The following is a 27,800-nucleotide window of genomic DNA, read 5'->3' as shown; positions in this document are numbered from 1 at the left end:
GGTTAGAGATTTATATTTAATTATCACTGAATTAAGTCATTGGATTCAATAGAACCACCATCTGGAACCTATCCATTTAAAGAGGAGTCCCATAAATTTAACTTATTACCAAACCCACACCACACACCGAATAACTAAGATATCAACTTCATCATTCTTTCAATTTACTCATTCTTCAAATTTGAAAGTTGTAATTGTATAGATATATTATTAACATACATATAATATATATACTTATTTATATATACTTATGGATGGATATAAATGTTAGGAGGAAGCTTGCTGATCTTATCAATGAAGCAACAAAGACAGGTGCACTTGAACTCTCAAAGGAACATGCTACATCACTAAAGTCAATAGTCAAGCAATCCAACCTTTATGTAAAATGTGCTCATGATATGTGTATTGAGAAGCTGACCTCTAAGCACTGTCAAGTATGTCATATAGCCCATTCTACTCTCTTGCATACACGCACTAACATTGATTACAGGTTAGGTTGTCAGCACTCAATATAATCAATGAACTATTCATGAGATCAAAGTACTTTAGAGAGTTGTTATGTGAACATTTGACACTGGTGTTTGAGAATGCTGTTGGCACCGATGCTGCCAAACCATTGCCACAACCTGCACAGACCGCGTTGTACATGCGACCCAAGGCACTGGAGTACGTCGAGCGTTGGTGCGAAGCATATGGCGATCACTACATCCACCTTCGAGTTGGCTATCACTACCTAAAAGACAGTCTCAAGATACAATTCCCCGATGCTCGCACTGCCCAGACACAACGCAATGTTGAAGAAGAGGAAAGAAGAGTGAGTATGGCGGGAGTGAATGAGCGAATGAGACAGGGTCAATCACTAACCTTGAACAACAGAACAAGACACAGAACTTGTTGAGACACAAGTATAATCAGTTGCGACTGGAGTTTGGAGGCATCGTTGCCAACATTGAGACAAACCTCGATGATATGGACAAGTTGTTTGGACAACTGGTACCAAGTGAGAAGAACTTTGATGACCTGTTCAAGGAAGCCTTTGATGATGAAGGTGGCGACGGTGTTGATGGCGGTGGAAGTCAACAAGACGATGCTGGTACAAGATCACAAGAAGAACCTGAACAGGATATTGTCAGACGTGGTGGATTCGGTAACCTTGGCTATGAGATTGAGGTTACAATTGATAAGGACGCAGCTGAGAACATACTCACTGACAACAAAGGTATGCCTGGTATTGACAACCTTTGATCAGCCAATCTAATGCGCAAACACAGATAATGTAGATAAAGTAGTTGCCAAGAAGATATCTGTTGGATTGGCAGAGCTGGAGAGAGTACAGCTGTTGGTGATCAATGACTGGTATACTACATTGGTCAAGATTGATATAAGTGCTCATTCAGACACAGAGTACAGTAACTACATGAGGAAGGTCATAGAGATACAGACACGACTCAACAATATCAAGGGTAGATGTGAGCAAGCCAATATCCAGGCATCAAACGACACTGTTGTTGCCAACGATGACAATAACAACAACAATAACAGCAACAACAACAATGATCCAACTTCATACTTGGATGATGATGGCAATGAATTGGAAATGGTCGAAGTTAATGGAGAGGAATATGAAGATGAATCCCTCGATCACCTGGACCCTGACGACCCCTCATCGACAACCACTACGACCACTACGACCACAACATCAACATCATCGCCAACCAAGTTCCACAAGCTATACTTTGGAAGGTATGTTGTACATGCCCCGTCCATCCAATGCCTAGTGAGCTGGGAACTGACATACATACATATCTCTCTAGCGACGTCAAACCACAATCAACTGACGATCTACCTGAGGAGGAGTCGATAGAGGATATGTTGAAGAGAGCACCGGTAGTGGCTGCACACGCTTCATTGATGCATTGGGGAAAGACTGAAGTCAGTCTTCACAAGGGTATAGAGGTCGAACACAGATTCATGGGCGCATCAAACGTGGATCCAGTCGTACCCATCTCAACATTTGTTGCACTCAATCAAATGACAACAGTGTACGAAGCGCCGCCATTGGTCGTCAGGGAGTGTCGCCACCCTCTGAAGAAGGGCGGACTGTGTCCTCGCAAGCATGTCAAGGACTGTCCCTATCATGGAAAGATTGTTGATCGCGATGACAATGGATACCCAATCGACGAGCTTGATCAAGATGAGCAGCTACAGCTTGCAGTCCAGAACTCACTCAAGACGGCTCCAAAGCCCGAGAAGAAGCGCAAGACATCAGGACTGGAGCCTTTGAACCATGATCCCGTGCAAGACAGGCTGGATCAGCTGATACTAATAAAAAAGAAACGGTAGCCAGGCTGGCTAATCTTTGTCTATCTACAATATCATCATCCTCGATTGAATGATGTTGGGGTTTACTATGATGTGCTGATCAGTAGGTCACGTCGTCTTCGTAGACAACGACAGGCAGGTCTTCGTTATCCTCGCCCATGTAGTGGTCCTGATTGTTGTCGTCCATACCAATCTCAAACAATGTTAGGTTCCATTTGAACTTGTTCTCAACCATGCGTCTAATGGCCAGCACCTGTTCAAACAACTGTCTCTTGTCATTATCCTTGTCGTTGACCTTGCCACTGCCGCCTATCTCATCAAAGTTGGACTCAATGAATCCCTTGAGCAATGGCTTCAAGAACATATTGCTTGAGATGTCTGAATCGAACATGTCGGCGGGTCCCACCTCCATCTGATGCTGGAGTACTCGAAGGAACGTTGTGAACAGTCGTGGATTGCTGTCGACCATCGCGTCACATTGAAGCATGAGTGTCACCAAGTTCTTCCACTGCAAGAATGATCCATAGGCCAGTCCATAGATGAACAGTACGTAGCAGAACTGTATCTCGCCAATCAGTCCATACTCGTCGGCGGCATAGTACCTCTTGATCACCGTCCGCAGTGAGTGTGACTTGTCCATGTTCCACATTGAAATCTCTGTTGGCGTGCTCCCCTTTGACGGGGCACGTGACAGCACTGAGTAATAAGGCACGCCCCATCTCTCCTTTGTCGTCTTGGCTTCGTCCTCCTCCAATTGCTCACTTTGTTCGTGCTGATGTTGAGGGTTCCTCAACTTCCTGAACTCATTTAGATCGCGGTCCAGCTTGGCCAGTATCTCTGCCTCTTTGGCGTCGGGCATTCGAGGTCTCCTGTTATCTTGTGCATTCTCGTAGTCATCGGCATCACCATTGATAACGCCAGAGATGGGCATGATGCGATCGAGCAATGATTGAGTAATGTGTGACGTCAGTGCCAGCCATTGAAAGTGACAGTTGTCATCGATTGGGTAAGGCGCGAGGTTCCGATCAAACTCCAACTTCTTCACGGCCATCGTATAAGATTCAATCTCTTGTTGAGTGAGTATAGCTGATTGCTGTGACAATGTTGGTGATGATCCATCAAGTCCACCATGCTGCTGTTGTTGTTGTTGTTGTTGAAGTTGTGATGATGAATGCTCATCAACAAAGTCCTCCAACTCTGTGGACCACTTTAGAATGATGACGCGACCAGGTTGTTTACGTTCGTCAACGTAGAAGAATCTACTTTGTACTGATGGCGGAGATACATTATTGGTTTGATCAGCAGCGCTATAACAGAATATATGTGCACCATGAGGTATCATTTTGAAACCTTTAAACGATGGTCCACTGACCATCTGTTTGTTATCCAATGCCACCTGTGTACCCTCAGGTACATTCAAACACAACAATGTAGTTCCAATATCATTAAGTCTATGTGCTCTTTCATTATCCATATCTATCTATCTATATAATCTATCAATCAATCAATAAATGACTCTAAATTGGGAGGACTTGTTGAATACTCGTCTGAAGGAGAGTTTGAAGTTCGTTGATTTTGATAATTTCATTTTTATTTAATTTTTAGGTGATTTGTTTTGCACGAACCATGGATACAGGATAACAAAAGCATGTTGCACAGCATCATGATCGGCCTTTTCGAAGTGGGGAACTACCATCAAACATGAAGGTATGTGTATCTCTATATATTACCATCACCAAATCAATAGGCGATACATCAGATTAGTCAATCGCGATCAATCAATCCAACAGAACATCAATCGCGATGATTTAGACATCAGATGTACATGTTACTCACACTCAATCATCACTCGTTGTTATAGCTCAACATTGCCAACCCATCCACAGGTGCACAGAAGTGTGTCAACATTGAGGACAAGCTCAAGACGTATGTAGCGCGTTGGATAGTTATAGATGGATACACAGATAGACAGGGAACACGCGATATCTAACATTCAATCAATCAAACTCAATCAACTATGAACAAAACAGCCGTTGTTTCATCGACAAGCGTATGGGACAGGAGGTTCCAGGTGACTCATTGGGCGATGAATATAAGGGATACGTCTTCAGAATCACTGGAGGCAACGACACTGAGGGTTTCCCCATGATGCAGGGTGTTGCCGTCCCACACAGAGTTCGTCTCTTGCTTACCAAGACCTCTGGCTGCTACAACCCAGCCAGATCTGGTGAGAGAAAGAGAAAGTCTGTCCGTGGCTGCATCGTCGCCGACGACATTGCCTCGCTGCAGTTGATCATCGTCAAGAAGGGTGACGCTGAGCTGCCAGGTCTCACTGACGTCAGCTTCCCATCCAGAAAGGGACCAAAGAGAGCCAGCAACATCAGAAAGCTCTTCAAGCTCTCCAAGGAGGACGACGTCCGCAAGTACGTCATCCGTCGTGAGATCCCCGCCAAGAAGGAGGGCAGAAAGGCAAAGAGCATTGCCCCCAAGATTCAGCGTTTGGTCACCCCAGTCACCATTGCTCGCAGAAAGGCTCTTCGCCTGCAGAAGGTCAACTCACACAAGAAGGCCGCTGAGGAGGCCGCCGCCTACGCCAAGCTCATTGCTCAGCGTCGTGAGGCTGAGAGAGCCTCGAGAAGATCCTCGAAGCGTTCCTCCAAGGCTTCCGTCAAGGCTGCCGATGCTACCCCAGCTCCAGCTGCCAAGGCCCCAGTCAAGGCTGCCGCTGTCCCAGCCAAGGTTGCCGCTGTCCCAGCCAAGGCTGCCGCTGTCCCAGCCAAGGCTGCCGCTGTCCCAACCAAGACTGTTGCCCCCGCCAAGACTGCCGCCAAGCAATCAGGCAAGAAATAAACATGATCATCAACGAGATGAGTGGTAATATAAATCAATTAATTAATCAATCTATCAAACTGATCATCCACCTTTATATCTAGTTGATTCATTGAAATATTTGTCCAAGTAATCGCTAAGTAGTGACTGGAATACTCTGGTAATTGATCATTGATATATTTTGTTTATTAAATTAATTAATATAATGTTGTTAGTCAAAGGGAATATTTGATGGATCGGATTGATTGATGGACTTGGAAAACTACTGGAACTTGTTTACATTTGCTCAGTGGCAAGGATCTTGTTCTTTAAGGCCTCACATGTCTGCTTGGCATCACCAAAGAGCATTCCAGTGTTGGGCTTGAAGAAGATTGGATTCTGGACATCGGCATATCCTGTGGCCATCGATCTCTTCAAGACGATGCATTGCTTGGCCTTCCATACCTCAATCACAGGCATACCGGCAATAATCGAGTTTGGATCCTCGATGGCTGCCGAGTTGACAGTGTCATTAGCGCCAATCACGATGGCCAGGTCGGTCTCTGGCAACTCGTGGTTGATCTCCTCCATCTCGAACACAATATCGTAGGGAACACCTGCCTCAGAGAGGACGAGGTTCAGTTGACCAGGGAGACGTCCGGCAACTGGGTGAATGGCGAAACGCACCTTGATTCCGCGCTCAATGAGAGCCTTGGTCATCTCGGCGACTGGGTATTGGGCCTTGGCCACGGCGAGTCCGTAACCTGGGACAATGATAACGGATTTGACGTTGGTGCACATCTCGGCAACCTGGTCAACGTTGACCTCGGTGTGAGTGCCAGTGATCTTCATGGCTTCACCAGTGCCGGTGGATGATGTTCCATATCCTCCAAAGATAACGTTTGGCAATGATCGGTTCATAGCCACACACATGATATACGAGAGAATGGCACCAGATGATCCAACCAACGCACCAACAATGTTGAGCAGATCATTGTTGAGCATGAATCCCTCAGCGCAAAGTGCCCATCCTGAATAACTCTGTGTTGTCGTATGTGTGTGTTAGAATGGCTTGCAGACATACGTTCATAGGTTGGTGGTACTTACGTTGAGCACAGTGATAACAACTGGCATGTCACCACCTCCAATGGCGGCGGTCAAGAGATGACCTTGTAGGAAGGAGAGACCTGCGTTGGCGACCAGACAGGCAACACCCAAGGATGGGCTGTTGGTGTTGAGGAAGATGGCAAAGGTACCAGCATTGGCGGTGGCAATTGCGAGGTTGATCAGGTTGCGGTTGGGCAAGAGCAATGGCTTCGAGGGGAACTTCCAGTTTCCAATCTGTCCTTGGAGCTTGGCAAAGGCCACGAGTGAGCCGGTGAATGTAACACCTCCAATAACCGAACCAAGGTAGATGGCACCACGGTGAATCATATCAAGTTGAGTGAGGTGGTCCATCGAGCCGAGGTATGTTGAGACGGAGGTCAGTACGGCAGCCAAACCGACAAAGCTGTGGAAGGCGGCAGTAAGTTGTGGGAGCTCGGTCACTCCCACCTTCTTGGAGATTGCAAGTCCAATGGCTCCACCTCCTCCAATCATTGCTCCGACTTGCATTAATAGGGCAGCGGGCATGTTCAACGAGGCAATGGTGGCAGCAACACCAATACCAACACCAGACATACCGAGGATGTTACCAAGTCGCGAGGTACTTTGCGAGGAGAGTCCAGCAATCGACATGATACATAGTGTCGAGGAGGCAACGTAGGACATTTGGACGATGGCTTCGTTGGAGGGTCCGGCAACTGCCGCGGCTGCGGCGAGGAAGCTGGCTGCGCCCAGGCCATAAAGGTACTCATAGGTGGGTGGATCAGTTGGACGCTTGAACATATCGAGCATACGCTTGGTGATAGAGAAACCACCAAAGATGTTGATGCTTGCGATAAAGACTGAGGTGGCGGCGAGGAAGTTGCCAAAGGTACCTGGCAGCATGCCTCCACCCATCATGTGGATACCGGCTGCAGCGACAATACCAGAGACGGCATTAGTCACAGACATCAGTGGCGAGTGGAGCGCGGGTGTGACACCCCACACAACCTTGTATCCGATGATACATGACAGGGCAAAGGTGGTCAGGTTTAGCATGAATGGAAGAGGCATGTTCATGGTGACGAGGGCTGAACCAGCAAGTCCTGCAGCTGATATCAAGGCCTTCTTGAGGGTTGAGTTGTATAGACTCTCGGGCTTGACAACGGCGGCGGGCTTGGTCTCCTTGGGTGCTGCAGGGGGAGCCTGTGGCACCTCCTTTCTGGGCGCGGGCCACACCATGATGCCCTTCTGCAGGATAGTCGAACCACGGGTCACCTCATCCTTGAGATCGATCTTGAACTCGGCGTTCGCGGAATTGCCAAGCGACAAGAGGAACTTGACAATGTTGTTCGAGTAGAGCTGCGATGATTGAGTGGCCATTCTCGAAGGTAAGTCAGTGTATCCAATGATGGACACTCCGCGGTGATTGACAATCTCGCCTGGGTTGGTCAGCTCACAGTTGCCACCAGTCTCGGCGGCAAGATCGACGACCACTGAGCCTGGCTTCATCGACTCGACCATCTCTCTGGTAATAAGTTTGGGCGCAGGCTTGCCTGGGATCAGAGCAGTTGTGACGACGATGTCCACTTCCTTGCACTGCTTGGCAAACAGGGCCATCTCGGCCTCGATGAACTCCTTTGACATTGTCTTGGCATATCCACCGCCACCCTCACCCTCCTCCTTGAGGTGGACTTCGAGGAAGTCAGCTCCCATTGACTTGACTTGCTCCTTTGCGGCGGCACGAGTGTCAAAGGCACGCACGACGGCACCCAGACCCCTGGCAGCACCGATAGCACTCAGACCTGCGACACCAGCACCAATGACAAGAACCTTGGCTGGGTGAATCTTTCCGGCGGCTGTGATCTGGCCACTGAAGAAACGTCCAAAGTTGTTGGAGGCCTCAATGATTGCCTTGTATCCTGCAATGTTGGCCATTGATGAGAGGGCATCAAACACTTGAGCACGGGAGATACGAGGGATACAGTCCATGGCGAGGGATGTGATCTTTCTCTCGGACAACAACTTGATGGTCTCCTGTTGTTGAGCGGGCCACAAGAAACTGATCAAGGTCGAGCCTTCCTTGTACATCTCGGCCTCATGCTTGCCGAGCGAGGTGTTGTGCTGGGGTGGGCGGACCTTTAGAATGATGTCGGCGGCGGACATGACCTCGGAGTTGGTTCCAATCTTGGCACCGGCTTGGATGTAGGCGGCATCTGAGAACTTGGCACCCTTGCCAGCGTCCTCTTCAATGATGATCTCTTTGAATCCTTTCTTGAGCAGGAGTGCAACGTTTTCTGGAGTGAGGGCGACTCTCTTCTCGCCCTTGTATGTCTCCTTTGGTACACCAATCACCATATCCTGGTAAGCTCTTGGTGCCTTGTCACTGAGACCCTCAGCAGGGTCAACAGGAGCAGTTGAACCAGTGCTATTGAATGACAACAAACTGTTCTTGAATGAGTTCCACTTTGAACTTGAATGGAACTGTCTTGTCGATGCATCATCTGAATACAAAGAGTTAGTATGAGTATGAGTATGAGTTGTTTGAATGAATGATTGAGTGATGTACATACTGAATGATCTGAGAGGAACTGGTGATACAGGGGTAGGGCTTGTGAATGATCCAATGCGACCGATGCATCCTGTTGTATACAAAGGGTTCTGGTAGCATTGCAACGATGAAGGTCTCAATGATGACAGAGTCCTTCTGCCAACACTTGTGAATATCGATGTCATGTCAGATAGATATTAATTACACTATAATACAAATATACAGATAATAATAATAAAGATACAGATATAATGAATGAATGAATGATGATAATGAATGTAGATATGAGGGTCTTTGACTTGGGCCTTGTTATTGGACAACACACTGACAGATTGAATGAATGACTTCACTAACACACTCACACTAAGAGGGGAGATAGAGATAGAGAGTGATGGATGGGAATATATTGAGTAAAGGGTGAGTAGGGTGATGTGTTGGTAATGGTTGGATGGATAGATTGATGTGTGGTTGGCTTGGGCTTGGCCTCCAGTATCCTAAATGCCCATTACAGGATACTCATTCATTCAATCACACACACACAATGGATGGATTCATCACCTGATGATCAATTTAAATTAAAAATTTAATTTTGAATGGATTGGATGGAGCAAGTGAAGAGCAAAGGTGAGGGGTTGATCATGATCAGTCGTGGAAAGACAAAACATTGATTGATTAGTTGTTGGACGTGCTGCTGTTTTCATCCTCGAATACCAACTCCACGCAACACTCCATTAGACTCTCAATGTCTTTGACTTCTTTGGGAGCATTCTTGGTGAGAACTAGTGGTCCATTGTCAGTGAGTGCGACATCGTCTTCAACACGAATGGCTATGCCGCGATACTTTGGATCGACGTCCATGTCCGTGTCGGAGATGTAGATGCCTGGCTCAATGGTGATGATCATGCCATTGGCCAGTGTCTCGCCGTATGATACGTCGGGACAGTCATGCGTGTCCATGCCGAGGAAGTGTCCAATGTTGTGAGGGTAGTACTTGTGATAGCTGCCGTCCTTGATCAGCTCATCGACGCTCTTCTCGCTCGATAGAATGCCCAGTCGCTGCAAAGACTCCACAATGAATCGAACGGATTGTAAGTGTATCTTGTTGATTGACGATCCTGCAACACAGAGTGGGATGCATCGCTTGTTCACATCGAGTACAGCTTCATACACCTCGCGTTGAGCCTGAGTGAATCGTCCATTGACAGGGAATGTCCTTGTGATATCACTTGTGAATCCCCAATACTCGGCACCAGCATCCATTAGACAAAGGTCTCCATTTCTTGATTAGTTGATTGATTGATTGAGTCAGTGAGTCATGTTGTTGTCAGCGCCGCACGGCGTCAAGGTCTACTTACTTCAATATCATGTTGTTGGCAACGTAGTGTATGATGTTGGCGCGGTTGCCACCTGCGACCACGGGTGGATAGGACATGCGCTGGGCACCTCGACGTTTGATTGCGTACTCAAAGTATGCGCTGACCTCGTGCTCATTCATGCCAGGCTGAATGTAACGCATTAGTTCGGCGAATGAGTCACCTGCAATGCCACCCGACTGCTCCATCATGGCAATCTCGGCATCAGACTTGATCAATCGCACGTACTGAAGCAGCTTCTCGATGTTAAAGTTGCTGATCTTCTGCTTGGATAGTGCTGTCACGATCGCTGGCCACTCACCACCATTAATGTTGACAAAGATGTCGCTCGAATCCTTGATGACCTCGATCAACTTGTTGGTGTTCTTGACGTCGTAGGCTTGGTCGACGCCAAAGATCGAAGTTGCCAGCTTGGTGCCACAGCGAGGGCCGTCCCATATCTCTCTGGCCGCATCCTTCTCGCGAAGGAACATCGTCGTTCTGTAGTCGTTGCCTTTGAGTCGCTCGACGACCAGGATGGCTTCGGGCTCATTCAGACCGGTGAAGTAATAGAAGTTGGACTGCTGTCTAAAGTGATAGGGGATATCGTACGACATCATTGGTTCGGGCGGTGTCATTATCACACAACAAGTGCCCTCTGGCAACAGTTGAGACAACTTGAAGCGTCTAAGTTTGAACTCCTCCAGCGTGATGCCCTTTATCAGCTCTCCCTTGTTCAGCAGATGTGGATGCGTAAAGTGTGTAGGCTGTCCAATAGTCTCATGTCCAATACTATCACTTTTGTTGTTGTTTATGTTTATGTTGGTGTAACGTCTATGTTGTTGTTGTTGTCGTACTAGTTGTTGTTGATGTTGTGGAGATGTATGTAGAAAGGATGATGTGGAGATTGTGGCACTTGAAATTGATAGACTTGTTCTTGTTAACTTTGAACTAGTGCCAACAATGAGAGGAGACACTGAACCTAGTCTACGAGACAAATATGTCAGTCTATTCATTGTTGTAGAGGAATTGATGTGTGGAGGATAATAAAGTGATTGCTACACCTTGGAAACACAAGTTTTATAAAGGGTTGAGGGTTGGCAAGGGTAGGGTTTGAGTGTAATTGTATCCACCTTTATTGATTGATTGATTGTTTGTTTAATTAATGAAGAGTATTTGATTGATTATGTATGTAGGTGGAGTAAGAGAGGAGGTTGATTCTACTTTGGTACCATGCCAATTGGAACTGAGATTTTCTTGGATGAGTCGGTAGTGGTGTCATTGACGTCGAAGCAGTACTTCGAGGTGGCCGGATCGAACTTGTTTGTTGTTCCAATTGGACCAACGATATAGTTGCCACCTGGATAGCTGACGGTGATACAGTAGTTTCCTTCCACAAGGTTGTCAACAGTGTATCCATTGTATTTCAATGCGGCATCAGTTGTAAACTGTTTGACTGGATTGCCCTTACTATCAGCCACTTGACCAACTACGCCGCCCAACCAATCCTCAGCTGCATTAGCATATCCATCCTAATAGTTTGATTGATTGATTGAATAAGAGTAAGTATTTTGATTGATTGATTGAATGATTGAATATGGGGATGACCTGAACATACCTTGTTTGCGTCAATCCATGAGTATCCATAGACTGTGTACTTGGTGATGGGAACGAAACCACCAAGGATTTGTAGGATGCTGCTGGAGTCGGCGGTTGTGTTGTCCAACTTGAAACAGTACTTGCCATTCGCGTCGAACATGTTGTCGTTGGCCGTAGGTGAGCGAGTGTATGAATTGGTTGGATCAATCATCGTGAGACAATAATCTCCAGCGCGCAAGTTGTCGAATCTGTAGCCGTCGTACTTCTTGGCCAAATCAGTGGTGAATGTTCCGACCACCTGGTTCTTGCTATCAGTTAGCGAGCCAGTCATTCCTGAAATCCATGGCTCAGCACCGTTGGCGACACCATCCTTGTTGGTGTCTGACCATGAACCTCCGCGGACGGTGAACACGGGTACCTTGACGAATCCGGCCAGGATGTTGACGATCTTGGATGAATCGGCAGTGGTTGCGTTGACATCGAAGCAGCGGGTACCGGTAGTTGGGTCAAACTTGTTGTCAGTGCCCATGGGACCATTGTCGTAGACCTTGGTGGGGTCGGTGATCTTGATGCAGTAGGAACCTTCTTGGACGTTGTCGAAGCGGAAGCCATCATACTTCTTGGCGGCATCAGTGGTGAATGTGCCAATCTCCTTGCCATCGGCCTTTTGGGTCAAGGTACCTGTCATACCTCCCAACCAATCCTCGACAACGTTGGAAACACCATCCTTGTTGGCATCAATCCACGAGTAACCACGGATTGTGTACTTGGGAGGAGGTGGTGGAGCTGGAATGAATCCGGCGGCAATGTTGAACTGTTTGGATGAGTCAACGGTGGTAGCATCGACGGAGAAGCAGTACTTCTTGGTGTTTGGATCGATCTTGTTGTCGTCTCCCATCGGTCCATTGACATTAACATTGGTTGGATCACTGATCGTGACACAATAGCCACCTTGCTTCATGTTGTCGAAGCGGAAGCCATCATACTTCTTGGCGGCGTCAGTGGTGAAGGTGCCAATCTCCTTGCCATCAATGTCGGTCAATGTGCCAGTCATTCCGCCCAACCATGGCTCTCCAGCCTCAGACTTGCCATTCTTGTTGGAGTCGATCCATGAGTATCCACGGATGGTGTATACTGGCTCTGGTCCAATTGGTTCGAAACCAGCGGCAACATTCAGAATATTGCTCGAGTCGACGGTGGTGGCATCCAAGGTAAAACAGTTGATGGATGAGGAGTTGAACTTGTTGTCGGTGCCAATTGGTCCAGTCTTGTATGCTCCGTTGGGGTCAGTGATCTTGAGACAGTACTTGCCTGGTGCGAGGTTATCAAATCTGAAGCCATCGTATCTCTTGGCGGCATCGGTGGTGAAAGTCTGGAGTGGAGTTCCAGCACCATCCATGAGCACACCCTTCATACCACCTAGCCAGGCCTCGCCAGTGTTGGAAACTCCATCCTTGTTGGCATCAACCCACGAGTATCCACGGATGGTGTACTTGGGGCCGACAACAGCTGGAGTGAATCCGGCGGGAATGTTGAATATCTTGGACGAGTCAACAGTGGTGGAGTCGACAGAGAAGCAGTACTTTCCAGTTGATGGGTTTAGCTTGTTGTCATCTCCCATGGGTCCATTGTCGTAGGCCTTCTTTGGATCAGTGATTTGGACACAGTAGCCACCTTGCTTGAGGTTGTCGAAGCGGAAGCCATCATACTTCTTGGAGGTTTCGGTGGTGAATGTGCCAATCTCCTTGCCATCAATGTCTGTGAGTTTGCCAGCCATTTCGCCCAACCATGGCTCACCAGCCTCTGACTTGCCATTCTTGTTGGAGTCGATCCATGAGTATCCACGGATGGTGTACACTGGCTCAGTTCCAACTGGTACGAATCCTGCGGCGATGTTCAGTTCATTCTTTGAGTCGACGGTTGTGGCGTCCAATGTGAAGCAGTAGATTGATGAGGAGTTGAACTTGTTGTCGGTGCCAATTGGTCCAGTCTTGTATCCACCATTGGGGTCGGAGATCTTGAGGCAGTACTTGCCTGGGTTGAGGTTCTCATATCTGAAGCCATCGTATCTCTTGGCAGCGTCGGTGGTGAAAGTCTGGAGGGTATTTCCATTCTCGTCCATGAGGACACCACTCATGCCTCCCAACCATGCCTCGCCAGTGTTGGAAACTCCATCCTTGTTGGCATCAACCCACGAGTATCCACGGATGGTGTACTTGGGACCGACAACAGCTGGAGTGAATCCGGCTGGAATGTTGAACTGCTTTGACGAGTCTACGGTGGTGGCATCGACGGAGAAACAGTACTTCTGAGTTGATGGGTTGATCTTGTTATCAATACCCATTGGTCCATGTCGTAGGCCTTCTTTGGATCACTGATCTTGACACAGTAGCCACCTTGCTTCATGTTGTCGAAGCGGAAGCCATCATACTTCTTGGCGGCGTCAGTGGTGAATGTGCCAATCTCCTTGCCATCAATGTCGGTCAATGTGCCAGTCATGTCACCCAGCCATGGCTCACCAGCCTCTGACTTGCCATTCTTGTTGGAGTCGATCCATGAGTATCCACGGATGGTGTACACTGGCTCAGTTCCAACTGGTACGAATCCAGCTGAGATATCCAACTCATTCTTGGAGTTGACGGTTGTTGCGTCCAATGTGAAGCAGTAGATTGATGAGGAGTTGAACTTGTTGTCGGTGCCAATTGGTCCAGTCTTGTATCCACCATTGGGGTCGGAGATCTTGAGGCAGTACTTGCCTGGGTTGAGGTTCTCAAACCTGAAGCCATCGTATCTCTTGGAGGCATCGGTGGTGAATGTTTTGAGGGTATTTCCATCACCATCCATTAGCACTCCACTCATGCCTCCCAACCATGCCTCGCCAGTGTTGGAGACTCCATCCTTGTTGGCATCAATCCATGAGTATCCACGGATGGTGTACTTGGGGCCTACGACAGCTGGAACGAATCCGGCGGGAATATTGAACTGTTTGGATGAGTCGACTGTGGTGGCATCGACGGAGAAACAGTACTTCTGAGTTGATGGGTTGATCTTGTTGTCATCGCCCATTGGTCCATTATCATAGGTCTTCTTTGGATCACTGATCTTGACACAGTAGCCACCTTGCTTCATGTTGTCGAAGCGGAAGCCATCATACTTCTTGGAGGTGTCGGTGGTGAATGTGCCAATCTCCTTGCCATCAATGTCGGTCAATGTGCCAGTCATGTCACCCAGCCATGGCTCACCAGCCTCTGACTTGCCATTCTTGTTGGAGTCGATCCATGAGTATCCACGGATGGTGTACACTGGCTCAGTTCCAACTGGTACGAATCCTGCGGCGACATCAAGGATGCCAGCTGAATTGACAGTGGTGGCATCCAAAATGAAACAGTTGATGGATGAGGAGTTGAACTTGTTGTCGGTGCCAATTGGTCCAGTCTTGTATCCACCATTGGGGTCGGAGATCTTGAGGCAGTACTTGCCTGGGTTGAGGTTCTCATATCTGAAGCCATCGTATCTCTTGGAAGCGTCGGTGGTGAATGTTCGGAGAGTATTTCCATTCTCGTCCATGAGCACACCACTCATGCCTCCCAACCATGGTTCACCAGTGTTGGAGACTCCATCCTTGTTAGAGTCAACCCATGAGTATCCACGGATGGTGTACTTGGGGCCTGGAACAGTTGGGATGAATCCAGCTGGAATGTTGAATATCATGGACGAGTCAACAGTGGTAGCATCGACGGAGAAACAGTACTTCTGAGTTGATGGGTTGATCTTGTTGTCATCTCCCATGGGTCCATTGTCGTAGGCCTTCTTTGGATCACTGATCTTGATACAATATCCACCTTGCTTCATGTTGTCAAAGCGGAAGCCATCGTACTTCTTGGCGGCGTCAGTGGTGAAGGTGCCAATCTCCTTGCCATCAATGTCGGTCAATGTGCCAGTCATGTCACCCAGCCATGGCTCACCAGCCTCTGACTTGCCATTCTTGTTGGAGTCGATCCATGAGTATCCACGGATGGTGTACACTGGCTCAGTTCCAGCTGGTACGAAACCAGCTGCGATATCCAACTCGCCCTTGGAGTTGACGGTGGTGGCGTCCAATGTGAAGCAGTTGATTGAAGATTCGTTGAACTTGTTGTCGGTACCCATTGGTCCAGTCTTGTATCCACCGGTGGGATCGGTGATCTTGAGACAGTACTTGCCTGGATTGAGCTTCTCGATACGGAAGCCATCATACCTCTTGGAGGCGTCGGTTGTGAATGTGTTGATCACCTTGCCAGTCGAGTCCGTAAGCTCTCCCTTCATGCCGCCCAACCATGGCTCACCAGCATTGGAAACACCGTCCTTGCTAGTGTCGATCCATGAGTAACCACGGAGGGTGTATTGAGGTGTGGTTGGAGTTGGAACGAATCCCATTGGGACATTGAAAATGTTTGATGAGTCGACAGTAGATGAGTCAACAGAGAAGCAGTACTTCTGGGCTGATGGGTCAACCTTGTTGTCGGTGCCCATCGGACCGTTCTGGTAGGCCTTGGTTGGATCGCTGATCTTGATGCAGTAGCCACCTTGCTTGAGGTTGTCGAAGCGGAAGCCATCATACTTCTTGGCGGCGTCAGTGGTGAATGTGCCAATCTCCTTGTCATCAATGTCGGTGAGTGTGCCGGTCATGCCTCCCAACCATGGCTCACCAGTCTCTGACTTGCCATTCTTGTTGGAATCATTCCATGAGTATCCACGGATGGTGTACTTGGGCTCGGGGCCAATTGGTTCGAACCCGGCGGCGATGTTCAGTTCATTCTTGGAGTTGACGGTGGTGGCATCCAATGTGAAGCAGTTAATAGAGCTGGAGTTGAACTTGTTATCGGTGCCAATTGGTCCAGTCTTGTACTGGCCCTTGGGGTCGGAGATCTTGAGGCAGTACTTGCCTGGCTCGAGGTTCTCAATGCGGAAACCATCGTATCTCTTGGCGGCGTCAGTTGTGAAGGTGGTCAACTCATTACCCTTGTCGTCCATGAGCACTCCACTCATGCCTCCCAACCATGGCTCGCCAGCGCTGGAAACACCATCCTTGCTGGTGTCAATCCATGAGTAACCACGGATGGTGTACTTGGGGCCTGGAACAGTTGGAATGAATCCGGCGGGAACGTTGAAGATCTTGTTGGAGTCGGCGGTGGAGGAATCAAGGGAGAAGCAGTACTTTTGAGTGAGTGGGTTGACCTTGTTGTCGGTGCCCATTGGTCCATTTTGGTAGGCCTTGGTTGGATCACTGATCTTGACACAGTAGCCACCTTGCTTGAGGTTGTCGAAGCGGAAGCCATCGTACTTCTTGGCGGCATCAGTGGTGATTGGGCCAATCAAAGTGCCATCGCTGGTGGTCAATGTTCCGGTCATGCCGCCCAACCATGGCTCACCAACCTCGGAAACGCCATTCTTGTTGGAATCATTCCATGAGTAGCCACGGATGGTGTATAAGGGCTCTGGTCCAACTGGCTCAAATCCGGCTGGGAGTGAAAGCTCCTTCTTGGAGTCGACGGTGGTGTCATCCAAAGTGAAGCAGTGCTGGGAGGTAGTGTTGAACTTGCTGTCAATGCCAGATGGAGTATTCTTGTACTCGCCCTTGGGGTCGAAGATCTTGAGGCAGTACTTGCCTGCGGCCAAGCCCTCAATTCTGTAGCCATCATACCTCTTGGAAGCGTCGGTGGTGAAGGTGCTGATCTCATTGCCCTTGTCGTCTGTCAAAATACCACTCATGCCGCCCAACCATGGCTCGCCAACGTTTGAGATACCATCCTTGCTGGTGTCAATCCAGGAGTAACCGTGGAGGGTGTATCTTGGGACTGGTGGAAGTGGGACGAATCCCATTGGGACATTGAAGATGTTTGATGAGTCGACGGTGGACGAGTCGACAGAGAAGCAGTACTTCTGGGTGGCTGGGTCGACCTTGTTGTCGGTGCCCATTGGTCCATTCTCGTAGGCCTTCTTTGGGTCCTTGATAGTGACACAGTAGCCACCTTGCTTGAGGTTGTCGAAACGGAAGCCATCGTATCTCTTGGATGCGTCGGTGGTAAAGTTGCCAATGACCTTGCCATCGACGGTGGTCAGTTGTCCAACCATGTCGCCCAACCATGGCTCACCAGTGTTGGACACACCGTCCTTGTTGGAGTCAATCCATGAGTAACCACGGATGGTGTACACTGGCTCTGGACCAATTGGCTTGTATCCGGCTGGCACAGAGATGGTCTTGTTAGAGTTGGTAGTCAATGCATCGAGTTTGAAGCAGCTCCAGCCAGTTGAGTTGTAGGTGTTGTCTGGGCCCATTTTAGAGTGGGCGTAGGTGCCCTTGGGGTCGTTCATCTCGATGCAGTACTGACCCTCGTCAAGGTCCTCAAAGTTGAAGCCACTGTATCTCTTGGAGGCATCGGTAGTGAAATCGCCAAGCTTGGTGCAGGTGACCTTTCTCCTCAGAGGACGGACGTTCTTGGATGGGGTACACTTGTGCAGGGCGCCCTTCATTCCTCCCAACCATGGCTCTCCAGCGTTGGACACACCATCATCATTGGAATCAATCCAGGAGTAACCAATGATGCGGTACTTCTGAACTGGGGCAGAAGTGGTCGATGATGTTGTTGTTACTGGTGAGGTAGTCGACGCAGTAGTTGTTGCAGTTGTGGTCGTGGTTGGGATGGAGGTAGTCGACACTGTTGTTGATGCAGTGGTAGTTGGAGGGGCGGTGGTCGACGCAGTTGTTGTTGCTGTTGTTGTGGTAGTTGGGATGGAGGTGGTTGACACAGTAGTTGATGCAGTGGTAGATGGGGCGGTGGTTGACACTGTCGTCGATGCTGTTGTTGATGCTGTCGACACTGTTGTTGAAGCTGTGGTAGTCACTGGCTCCGACGTAGTTGGCGAGGAGGTGGTGGAAACAATAGTTGATGCTGTCGTAGAAGCTGTTGTGGTCACTGTTGTTGTCACTGGCACCGAGGTAGTTGGCGAGGTAGTCGACACGGTGGTTGATGCAATGGTGGTCATTGTTGTGGCACCTGTGGACACGGTAGTGGTCACCGGCTCGGAGGTGGTTGGGGAGGAGGTGGTCGACACAGTCGTAGATGCTGTCGACACTGTTGTTGATGCAGTGGTGGTTGGTGCAGAAGTGGTCGACACTGTCGTTGTTGCTGTTGTCGAGGAAGTTGGGGTGGCGGTAGTTGTCACTGTTGTTGAGGCAGTGGTGGTAACTGGCGACACAGTGGTGGTAGCAACAGTGGATGCAGTTGACGCTGTCGTCGAAACGGTGGTGGTTACTGTGGTGGTCACTGGCGAGGTAGTTTGCGAGGCGGTAGTCGTCACAGTAGTTGATGCTGTGGTAGTAACGGTCGTAGACACAGTTGTGGTCACTGGGATGGAGGTGGTCGAAACGGTGGTGGTAGCCACAGTGGATGCAGTAGACACTGTTGTTGAGGCAGTGGTGGTAATTGGTCCAGAAGCGACAGTTGACACCGTGGTGGTAGCAACTGTAGACTGGGTCGAGGCCGATGTCGAGGCACCTGTTGTAATGGGTGGGACTAGGGTAGTAGAAGCCGATGTTGACGCAATCGTTGATTGAGTTGATACCGTCGTCGAGACAGTTGTGGTCACTGGCGCGGATGACGTTGGTGACGTTGTCGACGCGGAAGTGGATGCAACAGTCGATGCAGTGGACACAGTGGTGGTAGCAGTTGTAGTAACGGCGCCAGACGATGTTGTCGACACTGTGGTGGTGGCAACAGTGGACTGAGTCGAGGCTGATGTTGAGGCAGATGTTGATACAACCGGGATCTCTCCAGATGTGACAATAGTCGATGCGGTTGTCGACTGAGTTGACACTGTTGTCGTGGCGACAGTGGATGAGATTGGCAAAGTGCTGGTCACCTGAGCCACTGTTGAAGCGATAGTCGACGCAGTTGTCGATTGAGTAGAAACTGTGGTAGTGGCCACTGTCGACACTGATGTGGACGACGACGATGCTGAAGTGGATGCAGTGGTGGTAGCAACGGTCGACGCAGTCAATGATGCTGTAGACACTGTTGTAGTGGCCACTGTCGAGACGGTCGTGGACGACGATCCAGTGGATGCAATGGTGGAGGCAACAGTCGATGCGACAGTTGATTGAGTTGACACTGTTGTAGTGGCAAATGTCGATGACAATGATGACGAGGTTGGGTTTACATTAACGCAACATGCCTCACCAGTCTCAGGGTGCACATTGCACACTGTGTCCTTTGGACAAGTCTTGAAGTAACACTTTGGAATACACTTTGGTAACAAGCTGGCCGAAGGTTGGCAACAAACATGGTCGAATGGGCATTGTAGCTGGCATTCTCCAATGAAGGCATCTTATGATTGAATGAGTGAAAGGAATTAGTATTTGTTTCGAAACTGAAATTTTGTGGTTGAGTGGATGTCGGAAGTTGGAAGTTGGAAGATGGAAGTTGGATGTGATTGGAAACATACCAGTTCTTGCTACCAAAAAGAACAACAAAGTGAATACCAAGAGGTATCCTATTTTGTTAAGTCCCATTTTATGAGAATAAAAGAGACTTCAATTTAGTGGTGTTGTAGTTGTTGTTGGAGTAGTTTGGAATTATCCAGTATCCTTATTCAATATTATTATTATTTTTATTATTGATTTATCCGGGGCTTATTTATTATATATATATAAATATATATCAATATTTATATATAAATAATATGTTAGCTTGGAGAGAGTAATATATATTGAAGCTTCAATATAAAGGCTCATCCTGCGAATTGTCAAACCTGTTTCATTAATCGTATGAACAAGCCCTGAGTAATTCACGATTCGTGTAGGTGCCTCAATGTAGGAGAAGTGTCGACCACTAAATTACCCACTCTTGCATTCATTCATCCATCATTAACTCATATATTCATTCATTCATTCATTCATTCACTCATCTGATCATAATCACCACATGAACTCATGAAGGAGTAAGATGTGTAAGATGAGTAAGTGATTGCATGAATGAATGAATTAGTGACCAATTACATGTACAACTCAAATGTGTTATATAACAAGCCTACACTACCAAGTGCTTGCAACACATAAACACACTTGACCTCAATTACAATGATTTGTATGGATGAATATTTGATGAGTGTGCCTCAGGGCAATTATGTGCCCTCAATCAATCAATCAATCAATCAATCAATCAATCACTCACAATATGTTGTTGTTGCTGGTGGTTGGTGGTGGTTATGAATCAATGATATATCACTCATCCATACTTCCAGGTGCTACACACTCCACAGTTCCAGGGGCTACAATTAACTACAACAACAACCAACCAGCGTGTGGCTTAATCTTTCATCTTAACTTTTGTTACTCCTGTTTGCATACACTTTTTGCGTGTTTTATTAATTATTATTGATTACTTGGTCTTCTTTGCTGATCTCTTGTTGCTGATGGCATTGTTGTTACCACTTGACTTGCCACCTGTGAACTCAGTGAAGTAACTAAAGTGATGATGAGTTGAGTTGTTAATATGGTATGGGTGTGCGAGGGAATGTTAGTGATCATGGATTGATTTGGCGTTGATTGATTGATTGAAATTGAATACATACTAGAACAATGAAATAGCGAGACCGACGACCAAGAGACCGAGGATGAGCATGTAGTTGTAACTCAGTCCAGAGGCAGCGAGGGTTGCCATTGAGATGGTGAGGATACCAAAGAGACAGAGGATGATGATCTTGTACACGGATGATGGGATGCCTGGTGTCACGATGGACTCCATAAGGGTGACCACCCAGCTTTGGTCATTGGAGCTGGCGCTCTTGGTGTTGACCTTTTGTTGCTTCTTCTCAGCAGCGACAGCGACTGGCTGCTGCTTTGGCTTGGCGGCGGCGACTGGGGCTGGGGCAGCGGGCTTCTTTTGCTCGGCCTTGGCGGCGGCGGCGGCGAGCAGCTTCTCCTCCTCGCGCTGCTTGGCCAGCTTAATCTCGGCAGCCTGTTGCAGCTGCTTCTTCTTTTGTTGTTGTTGTTGTTGTTGTTGCTGCTTTGTCAGCGTCTGCTTCTTCTGCTTGTCCTCCTTCTTGACAGGGGCAGCCTCAACGGGGCCATCCTCCTCAAGTCCGAGCACAGAGATGAAGGTGTTTACTCGCAGGCTCTTGACGGGGGCAGCCTTGGTCTGCTGTGGTAGTTGTATTTGTTTCTTCTTCTTGCTTCCCTCATTGTTATTGTTGTTATTGTTGTTGTTGTTGTCTTCGACGACTGGTGTGGCTACTGGCTTGGTTGGTGCGACAACTGGTGCAACAACAACTGGTGCCACTGCTTGGACTGGTGCAGCAGCAGTGTTCTTCTTGGCACCCTTGGCGGGAGGTGGTGCTTGTGCAGCAACCAACTCAACTGAATCGGTCACCTCGAAAGTGACTGGCTTGACATTGTTTGACTTCTTCTTTCCGGCCATTATTATATATATATGAGGTATTGTATAAGTTATAAATGTAAATAAAGTATATGTATTTAATTGATTACAGTAGTTGTTGTTGTATAAGTATCAAATGATTGATGTTTGGAGAGTCAGCACATTCATTCATTCATTTCCTCCTGCTGAGAGCCAGGAGGTGCAGCATTATTCTGCAGAGTGTGGTATGAGTTGTGGGGGAGTTGGACCACTCTTCAGTAACACATCACCTCACACAATTGGATTTCAAAATTCATTCAAATTAAAAGTCAAACTTTGTTGACTTCCAACTTCTCATTGACTCCACCAATCAATCAATCTTTGTTATACTACATTACATAACCAACTCCTACTACTACTACTGCTACTGCTTCAACTACAGTTAGTTTGTAAAATTCCAATGATATATCTTATTGATGTCATTATATCTTATCCACTCAATTCAACTTTATACTACCTCGTTCACGACAGACTCAATCAATCAATCAATCATACTGAATTCCATCAACCAACATTAATATTTATATATAAATGATCAGATTCCAATACAACAACATGTCTGAATGAAGAGATAAATCAATCAACATCACACCAGGGTCTGATAGAGAGTGGAGGAGTGTAATGAAGACTACCTGTGTAGACACAAGCCCAGTTTATATCATTGCACAACTTAGTCCAAGTCCTGGTCTATTTTTACACAGGGATGATTTTGTTGATATTTCAATATCCAATTCGTGATTTTCGATCTGGTGTGATGTGTTTGACAAAAAAAAACAAAAAGGCCATTTGGCCTGTTCTGATGGAGACAGAGAGACAGACAGCATGCAGGGTACCACCAAACACATTGAGTACCCACCAGCACTCTCCTGAAAGAGTCACAAAAGGGTCACATTTAGTTCAAGTTTATACTTCCTTACAGATATATATTTATATTTATACATACATACATATACATAAACATGGGTATGTTCTCATTTGGAGCCAGAACACATGGTGGCATGTTCACATTCAACAAGGATGATGGTTATCTTGAGGCCTTGCTCAGAGGTTTCCGAAAGGGAATACTTGTCGCCAGTGACTACTCCAATCTCCGTCAATGCGACAACCTTGAGGGTAGGTATCAGAGTGGTAGTCCCCAGTGACCAAATTTGGAATGGAATGGAACTATCCCATACTGACCATCACACTCCAGATATGAAGTTACATCTTACCCAGACAGACTATGGCGACTTCTTGGCTGGCGAACCAAGCCCACTACACACAACAAACATTGCAGAGAAGGCCACACTGAAGTTGGTGGACGAGTTCAATCACATTCGTAACCAGGCTGTCGAGCCACTGTCGACCTTTTTGGACTATATATGCTATGGATACATGATTGACAACGTCGTCCTGCTGATCACGGGCACTCTGCACGAGCGCGACGTCACTGAGCTGGTGGAGAAGTGCCACCCACTCGGCCTGTTCAAGTCGATGGCCACTCTGTCGGTGGTGCACAGCGTCGCCGACCTCTACAACTTGGTGCTGATCGACACGCCGCTCGCACCCTACATCCAGAACTGCTTGAGCGAGGAGGATCTCGACGAGATGAACATCGAGATCATCAGAAACACACTGTTCAAGGCCTATCTGGAGGACTTCCATCACTACTGCAACATCGTCGGTGGACAGACCGCCTTGATCATGAACGACATCCTCAACTTTGAGGCCGATCGCAGATCAATCAACATCACCATCAACTCGTTCGGTGCCACCGAGCTCACCAAGGACGACCGTGAGAAGCTGTACCCAGCCATCGGTGTCCTCTACCCCGAGGGCACTGCTCGTCTCGCCAAAGCAGAGGACGTCGACTCTGTTCGTTCAGTTCTCGATGTCTACACAGTATGTTGGAATCATTCCATTGCTCGTCAATCAATCATTCACTCACTCACTCACTCATTCCAATCAAACAAACAATAAGGCATATAGACCATTCTTCTCGGAAGGAGTCAACTCAGAGATCACACTTGAGGACGCATTCTTCAAGCATGAGGTCCAGTTGAATCGCATGGCTTTTATGGATCAGTTTGGATATGGCGTGTTCTACGCCTACGTTCGTCTGAGGGAGCAGGAGATCAGGAACATCGTCTGGATTGCTGAGTGCATCAGTCAGAACATGAAGCAGAAGATCGATCAATTCATTCCAATCTTTGATTGATCAAACATCCCATCCAGGCAAACTGGCAGTCAGGAAACAGACAATCACACTTTCATTCATTCAATCATTCAATCATTCAATCAATCATTCGTTCATTCATTGATATTAAACTTCCCTTTATGGGGATGGAGAGGTCCTCCATCCCTGATCAATCAATCAATCAACTTTGCTCGATCAATCAAACATCCAAGTGGACACGGTGCTTGCCATTTTGAATGAGATAGTCTTTCATCTGCTTGTTCTCTATTGTTGGATGGGCCTGTATGACTAAGTTCAGTTGGCTGAGATCGATATGGTCACTAACCGACTCGTTCTTCAAGTAGAATCGTCGCAATGTATAGTTCCAATTCAATGCATTCAAGAATCTTAGGGGTAATGAGCTGGCCGTCATCGTTATTGTCAGTTGTTGAATGGACGGACAGCTGGCAATGATATCACACACTAAGTTCCATCGATCGGGACTTCGCTCCTTCTTGGGCACAGGAACGGTCAACTCTAGGTGATCAACATTTTCATAGCCATTAAAATCGCTGAGGCAATAATGGCTGAGCTTTGAAAGTCGTTTGGTTATCCTCGTATGGTCCAAATGAGGGGTGTCCAGGTGCGAGATTGTACATTGAGGGCTCTGAAGCAGTAGCTCAAACAGCCTCTCACTATGAGTGAATGCCACATGGTTGAGTCGTAGTGATGTCAATGTTTGTTGTTGTTCAAGGTAGTCGACAAAGAGTGCCGTGAAGTCATAGTTGCCCCGTTGAATTTTGATCTCTCCAATCGAGAGGTGCTGTAGCAATGGAAGTTGTAGCAGTAATGGGAAGATTCCTTGATAAAACTGAGGTTGGGAATTACAGACGCTGATGTGTCCATGGAGAAGTTCGATATGTGTGAGGTTGGAGAGCCTGGGCAGGAGGATGGTAAGTGCCTGGACTGCCTCGCCCAGGTCACCTTTTGGTATCCAAATAGATAAGTAGCAGAGAGTGTCTTTGACTAGTAGCAACTGTTGGACTGCCAGTCTCACTTTGTCCCCAGTTTGGAGTTCGAGCTTGCCAACACTTTTGAGTGGTGCATTTCTGGCCGCCAACAGAATGAGGTCCTCCATGTTATTACATCCAATTATATCAATGTTGAGTATGTTCATTAACAAATCAATCCTTCTTTCATTGTATCTGAAATGGGGACACCATTTTGAGTCTATGTCAATCTGTTGAAGTGAGCGCCACAGGGACCATTTGTTATCTTCGTTAAAGTAGTGAGACCTTAGAATGTTGCGGATTTGACGATGATCACATGTTTTAAAGATGACATGTTTCTTTGATACAATTCCATGGAACATCTTGCTTACAAGTGCCAGTGATATCATTATATTATTGTTGTAATTGGTCAACGATTTGCTCATTCTCTCTTCAAACTCCAACTCAATGTCCAACAAATAATGGACAATATACCTTGCCGGTATATATGGAAGTTGATCCATTACTTATTATTTATATATTTGTTGAGTAATAATAACATTAACAAGTCCATCATGATGGAGTATAATGAGGGTCATTTGGACAGTTGAATGAAAGTGAGGAGTCCTCACTTCAACCTTTCATTTCATTTTCTTTGAAGTTGTCAACAGATAACAACTTTGCTTCAATATATACACACAAGTGTCTAGACAGGAATGAATGACATCATTAAGGACTTGAAAGATGATATTGATCGTCTGAATGTTTCATCAACAGTAGCCTCAACAAACATGAACAACACCAACATTGATACAACAACAATGGACACAACAAGATTGTTGAATGACTTTGATCAACAGATGAAAAGAATGAATGATGATATAGCAACGGGTGTCAATGCCTGGTTGTTAGAGTTTGGTAACAATACATTGGCTGTCAAAGAACAGATCAACGCTAAACTGCAACTGGGGCCGAATGGCAGCAGCAGCATCAACAGCAACTCAAGCCAACACATAGACACAGCAACAATTACAACAACAATGCCTATTACAATTACAAGTGTACAGGCTCCCGATGAGGACAGCGATATCAAGTCGTCTGCAACGATTGACATGACGTGGAGGACTGCAATCGATGATGAGATCGCCGAGCTGTCCACGCTCATTGGCAAGCTAAAGACATTCGCGCCACATCACACCAACAACAAAGACTCTGCGGCCGAGCAGTTCAAGAATGCAGAGGAGCATATGAAGAGTTCGACATTTGCAACTATACTACGTCTAAAGACTGTATGTTCGATTGATCAAAGGTCTGGACGAGTTCACTTCACTTACTGACATCATCAACTTTAGGAGCTCATTGGAATGATCCGTGATTTCGAGGCAGCAGCCTCAGACACACATGCACAATCATCAGCAACCGCGACACAACACGCTGTTGCCAGCAACATTGGAAAGGCAACATCTCAACCAGTTGTCAGCACATTGGTGGCAGCACATCAGCTGAAAGTGGACTCACACAATCAATCGATATCGTCATCTTCAAAGTCTGCGCCAAGTTCACCACGACGACCCAAGTCCACGACATCATCCTCATCGTCATCCACTGGTTACTCTCCCTCTGCTTCCACCACATCACCATCCAACTCACCATCATTATCAAGGCGTCCAGCTCCTGCTGCAGCTGCAGCCTCTGCGGCGTCAACAACATCAACATCAACATCGACCACGACGACTACAGCGACCCAGCCATCGACACCTATCAAGGCATCGTCATCTTCATCATCATCATCACTTACAAACTCTGCGACTAAGGGCATCAGCAGTCGACCAAGGACAAACTCATCGTCGGCAGCTGGCTCATCAATTTCATACTCGTCGTCCAGCACACCAACCAAGCCAAAGTCAACTCTCGGCACGCCTGGCAGGAGCATGACACCAACTAAGCAGGTCAGGAAAGAGGAGGGTGAGGATGTGTTCAAGGTGTGGATACAGGAGGTGCTCAAAGCTGAACTGAAGGACATTGGCTCGTGTCTGCCATTCGAGTCGTCATTGGGCCTCCACCTGCAGTCTGGTGTCATCCTCTGTCGCCTGGTCAATGCACTCGCTGGCAAAGATGTCATCAAGAAGATCAACGAGGACAAGGGGTTCCGCAAGCATGAGAACATCAACAACTTCCTAACGGGTGCGCAACAGCTTGGCGTTCCCAAACGCGACATCTTCTTCTCGACCGATCTGGTCAATCTCACAAACATGAAGACTGTCATATCCATGCTCTATCAACTCGCCCGAGTCACCAACAACAATGACACACTCAAGAGGATTGAGCAACAACTGCTCAACAAGAAGTTGGGCATTGCCGACCCTCAAGAGACAGTGTTGCCATCACCAGACCAACATCCAAAGTAATGTTGGACAACAAGACAACAGCTTATATGTAATATTAAATAATTGATACAATACAAGGGATAAACGTTTATATATCTAT

At 47.4% G+C, this 27,800-nt stretch overlaps 11 protein-coding genes across 11 annotated transcripts; 4 read left to right on the top strand and 7 right to left on the bottom strand.

The window, feature by feature from the left end:
- Window positions 1–254: 254 nt before the first annotated feature.
- On the top strand, window positions 255–2,337 carry SAMD00019534_059310 (hypothetical protein; the record flags this gene model as incomplete). The annotated part of the gene is made up of 6 exons (XM_012898529.1): window positions 255–434; window positions 491–814; window positions 877–1,219; window positions 1,272–1,469; window positions 1,512–1,743; window positions 1,815–2,337. Coding segments are annotated over 6 exons (1,800 nt in total), but the record flags the coding sequence as incomplete, so codon positions are not given.
- Window positions 2,338–2,428: 91 nt separating this feature from the next.
- SAMD00019534_059300 (hypothetical protein) lies at window positions 2,429–3,802 on the bottom strand (the record flags this gene model as incomplete). Its single annotated transcript, XM_012898528.1, has 1 exon — window positions 2,429–3,802. A coding segment is annotated over one exon (1,374 nt), but the record flags the coding sequence as incomplete, so codon positions are not given.
- Window positions 3,803–4,023: 221 nt separating this feature from the next.
- Window positions 4,024–5,172, top strand: SAMD00019534_059290 (hypothetical protein; the record flags this gene model as incomplete). Its single annotated transcript, XM_012898527.1, has 3 exons — window positions 4,024–4,029; window positions 4,184–4,248; window positions 4,353–5,172. 3 exons carry the CDS (start codon window positions 4,024–4,026, stop codon window positions 5,170–5,172), a joined length of 891 nt encoding a protein of 296 aa, XP_012753981.1.
- Window positions 5,173–5,427: 255 nt separating this feature from the next.
- On the bottom strand, window positions 5,428–8,949 carry SAMD00019534_059280 (hypothetical protein; the record flags this gene model as incomplete). The annotated part of the gene is made up of 3 exons (XM_012898526.1): window positions 5,428–6,171; window positions 6,238–8,717; window positions 8,787–8,949. The coding sequence occupies 3 exons, from the start codon at window positions 8,947–8,949 to the stop codon at window positions 5,428–5,430; spliced, it is 3,387 nt and encodes a 1,128-aa protein (XP_012753980.1).
- Window positions 8,950–9,445: 496 nt separating this feature from the next.
- SAMD00019534_059270 (hypothetical protein) lies at window positions 9,446–10,955 on the bottom strand (the record flags this gene model as incomplete). Its single annotated transcript, XM_012898525.1, has 2 exons — window positions 9,446–10,043; window positions 10,120–10,955. Coding segments are annotated over 2 exons (1,434 nt in total), but the record flags the coding sequence as incomplete, so codon positions are not given.
- Window positions 10,956–11,336: 381 nt separating this feature from the next.
- Window positions 11,337–14,059, bottom strand: SAMD00019534_059260 (hypothetical protein; the record flags this gene model as incomplete). Its single annotated transcript, XM_012898524.1, has 2 exons — window positions 11,337–11,648; window positions 11,735–14,059. 2 exons carry the CDS (start codon window positions 14,057–14,059, stop codon window positions 11,337–11,339), a joined length of 2,637 nt encoding a protein of 878 aa, XP_012753978.1.
- On the bottom strand, window positions 13,990–20,266 carry SAMD00019534_059250 (hypothetical protein; the record flags this gene model as incomplete). Its single annotated transcript, XM_012898523.1, has 2 exons — window positions 13,990–20,081; window positions 20,200–20,266. The coding sequence occupies 2 exons, from the start codon at window positions 20,264–20,266 to the stop codon at window positions 13,990–13,992; spliced, it is 6,159 nt and encodes a 2,052-aa protein (XP_012753977.1).
- An 868-nt stretch (window positions 20,267–21,134) lies between these two features.
- On the bottom strand, window positions 21,135–22,172 carry SAMD00019534_059240 (hypothetical protein; the record flags this gene model as incomplete). Its single annotated transcript, XM_012898522.1, has 2 exons — window positions 21,135–21,219; window positions 21,328–22,172. 2 exons carry the CDS (start codon window positions 22,170–22,172, stop codon window positions 21,135–21,137), a joined length of 930 nt encoding a protein of 309 aa, XP_012753976.1.
- A 947-nt stretch (window positions 22,173–23,119) lies between these two features.
- Window positions 23,120–24,360, top strand: SAMD00019534_059230 (hypothetical protein; the record flags this gene model as incomplete). The annotated part of the gene is made up of 3 exons (XM_012898521.1): window positions 23,120–23,282; window positions 23,362–24,050; window positions 24,130–24,360. Coding segments are annotated over 3 exons (1,083 nt in total), but the record flags the coding sequence as incomplete, so codon positions are not given.
- A 184-nt stretch (window positions 24,361–24,544) lies between these two features.
- Window positions 24,545–25,462, bottom strand: SAMD00019534_059220 (hypothetical protein; the record flags this gene model as incomplete). The annotated part of the gene is made up of 1 exon (XM_012898520.1): window positions 24,545–25,462. The coding sequence occupies one exon, from the start codon at window positions 25,460–25,462 to the stop codon at window positions 24,545–24,547; it is 918 nt and encodes a 305-aa protein (XP_012753974.1).
- Window positions 25,463–26,182: 720 nt separating this feature from the next.
- On the top strand, window positions 26,183–27,721 carry SAMD00019534_059210 (hypothetical protein; the record flags this gene model as incomplete). Its single annotated transcript, XM_012898519.1, has 2 exons — window positions 26,183–26,602; window positions 26,666–27,721. 2 exons carry the CDS (start codon window positions 26,183–26,185, stop codon window positions 27,719–27,721), a joined length of 1,476 nt encoding a protein of 491 aa, XP_012753973.1.
- Window positions 27,722–27,800: the final 79 nt, after the last annotated feature.

This window comes from Acytostelium subglobosum, assembly GCF_000787575.1.
Source record: "Acytostelium subglobosum LB1 DNA, scaffold: scaffold11, whole genome shotgun sequence".
NCBI classification, from domain to species: Eukaryota; Evosea; class Eumycetozoa; order Acytosteliales; family Acytosteliaceae; genus Acytostelium; species Acytostelium subglobosum.
The sequence above is the reverse complement of the archived record's forward strand: the minus strand, read 5'-3'. Positions and strand labels throughout refer to the sequence as shown.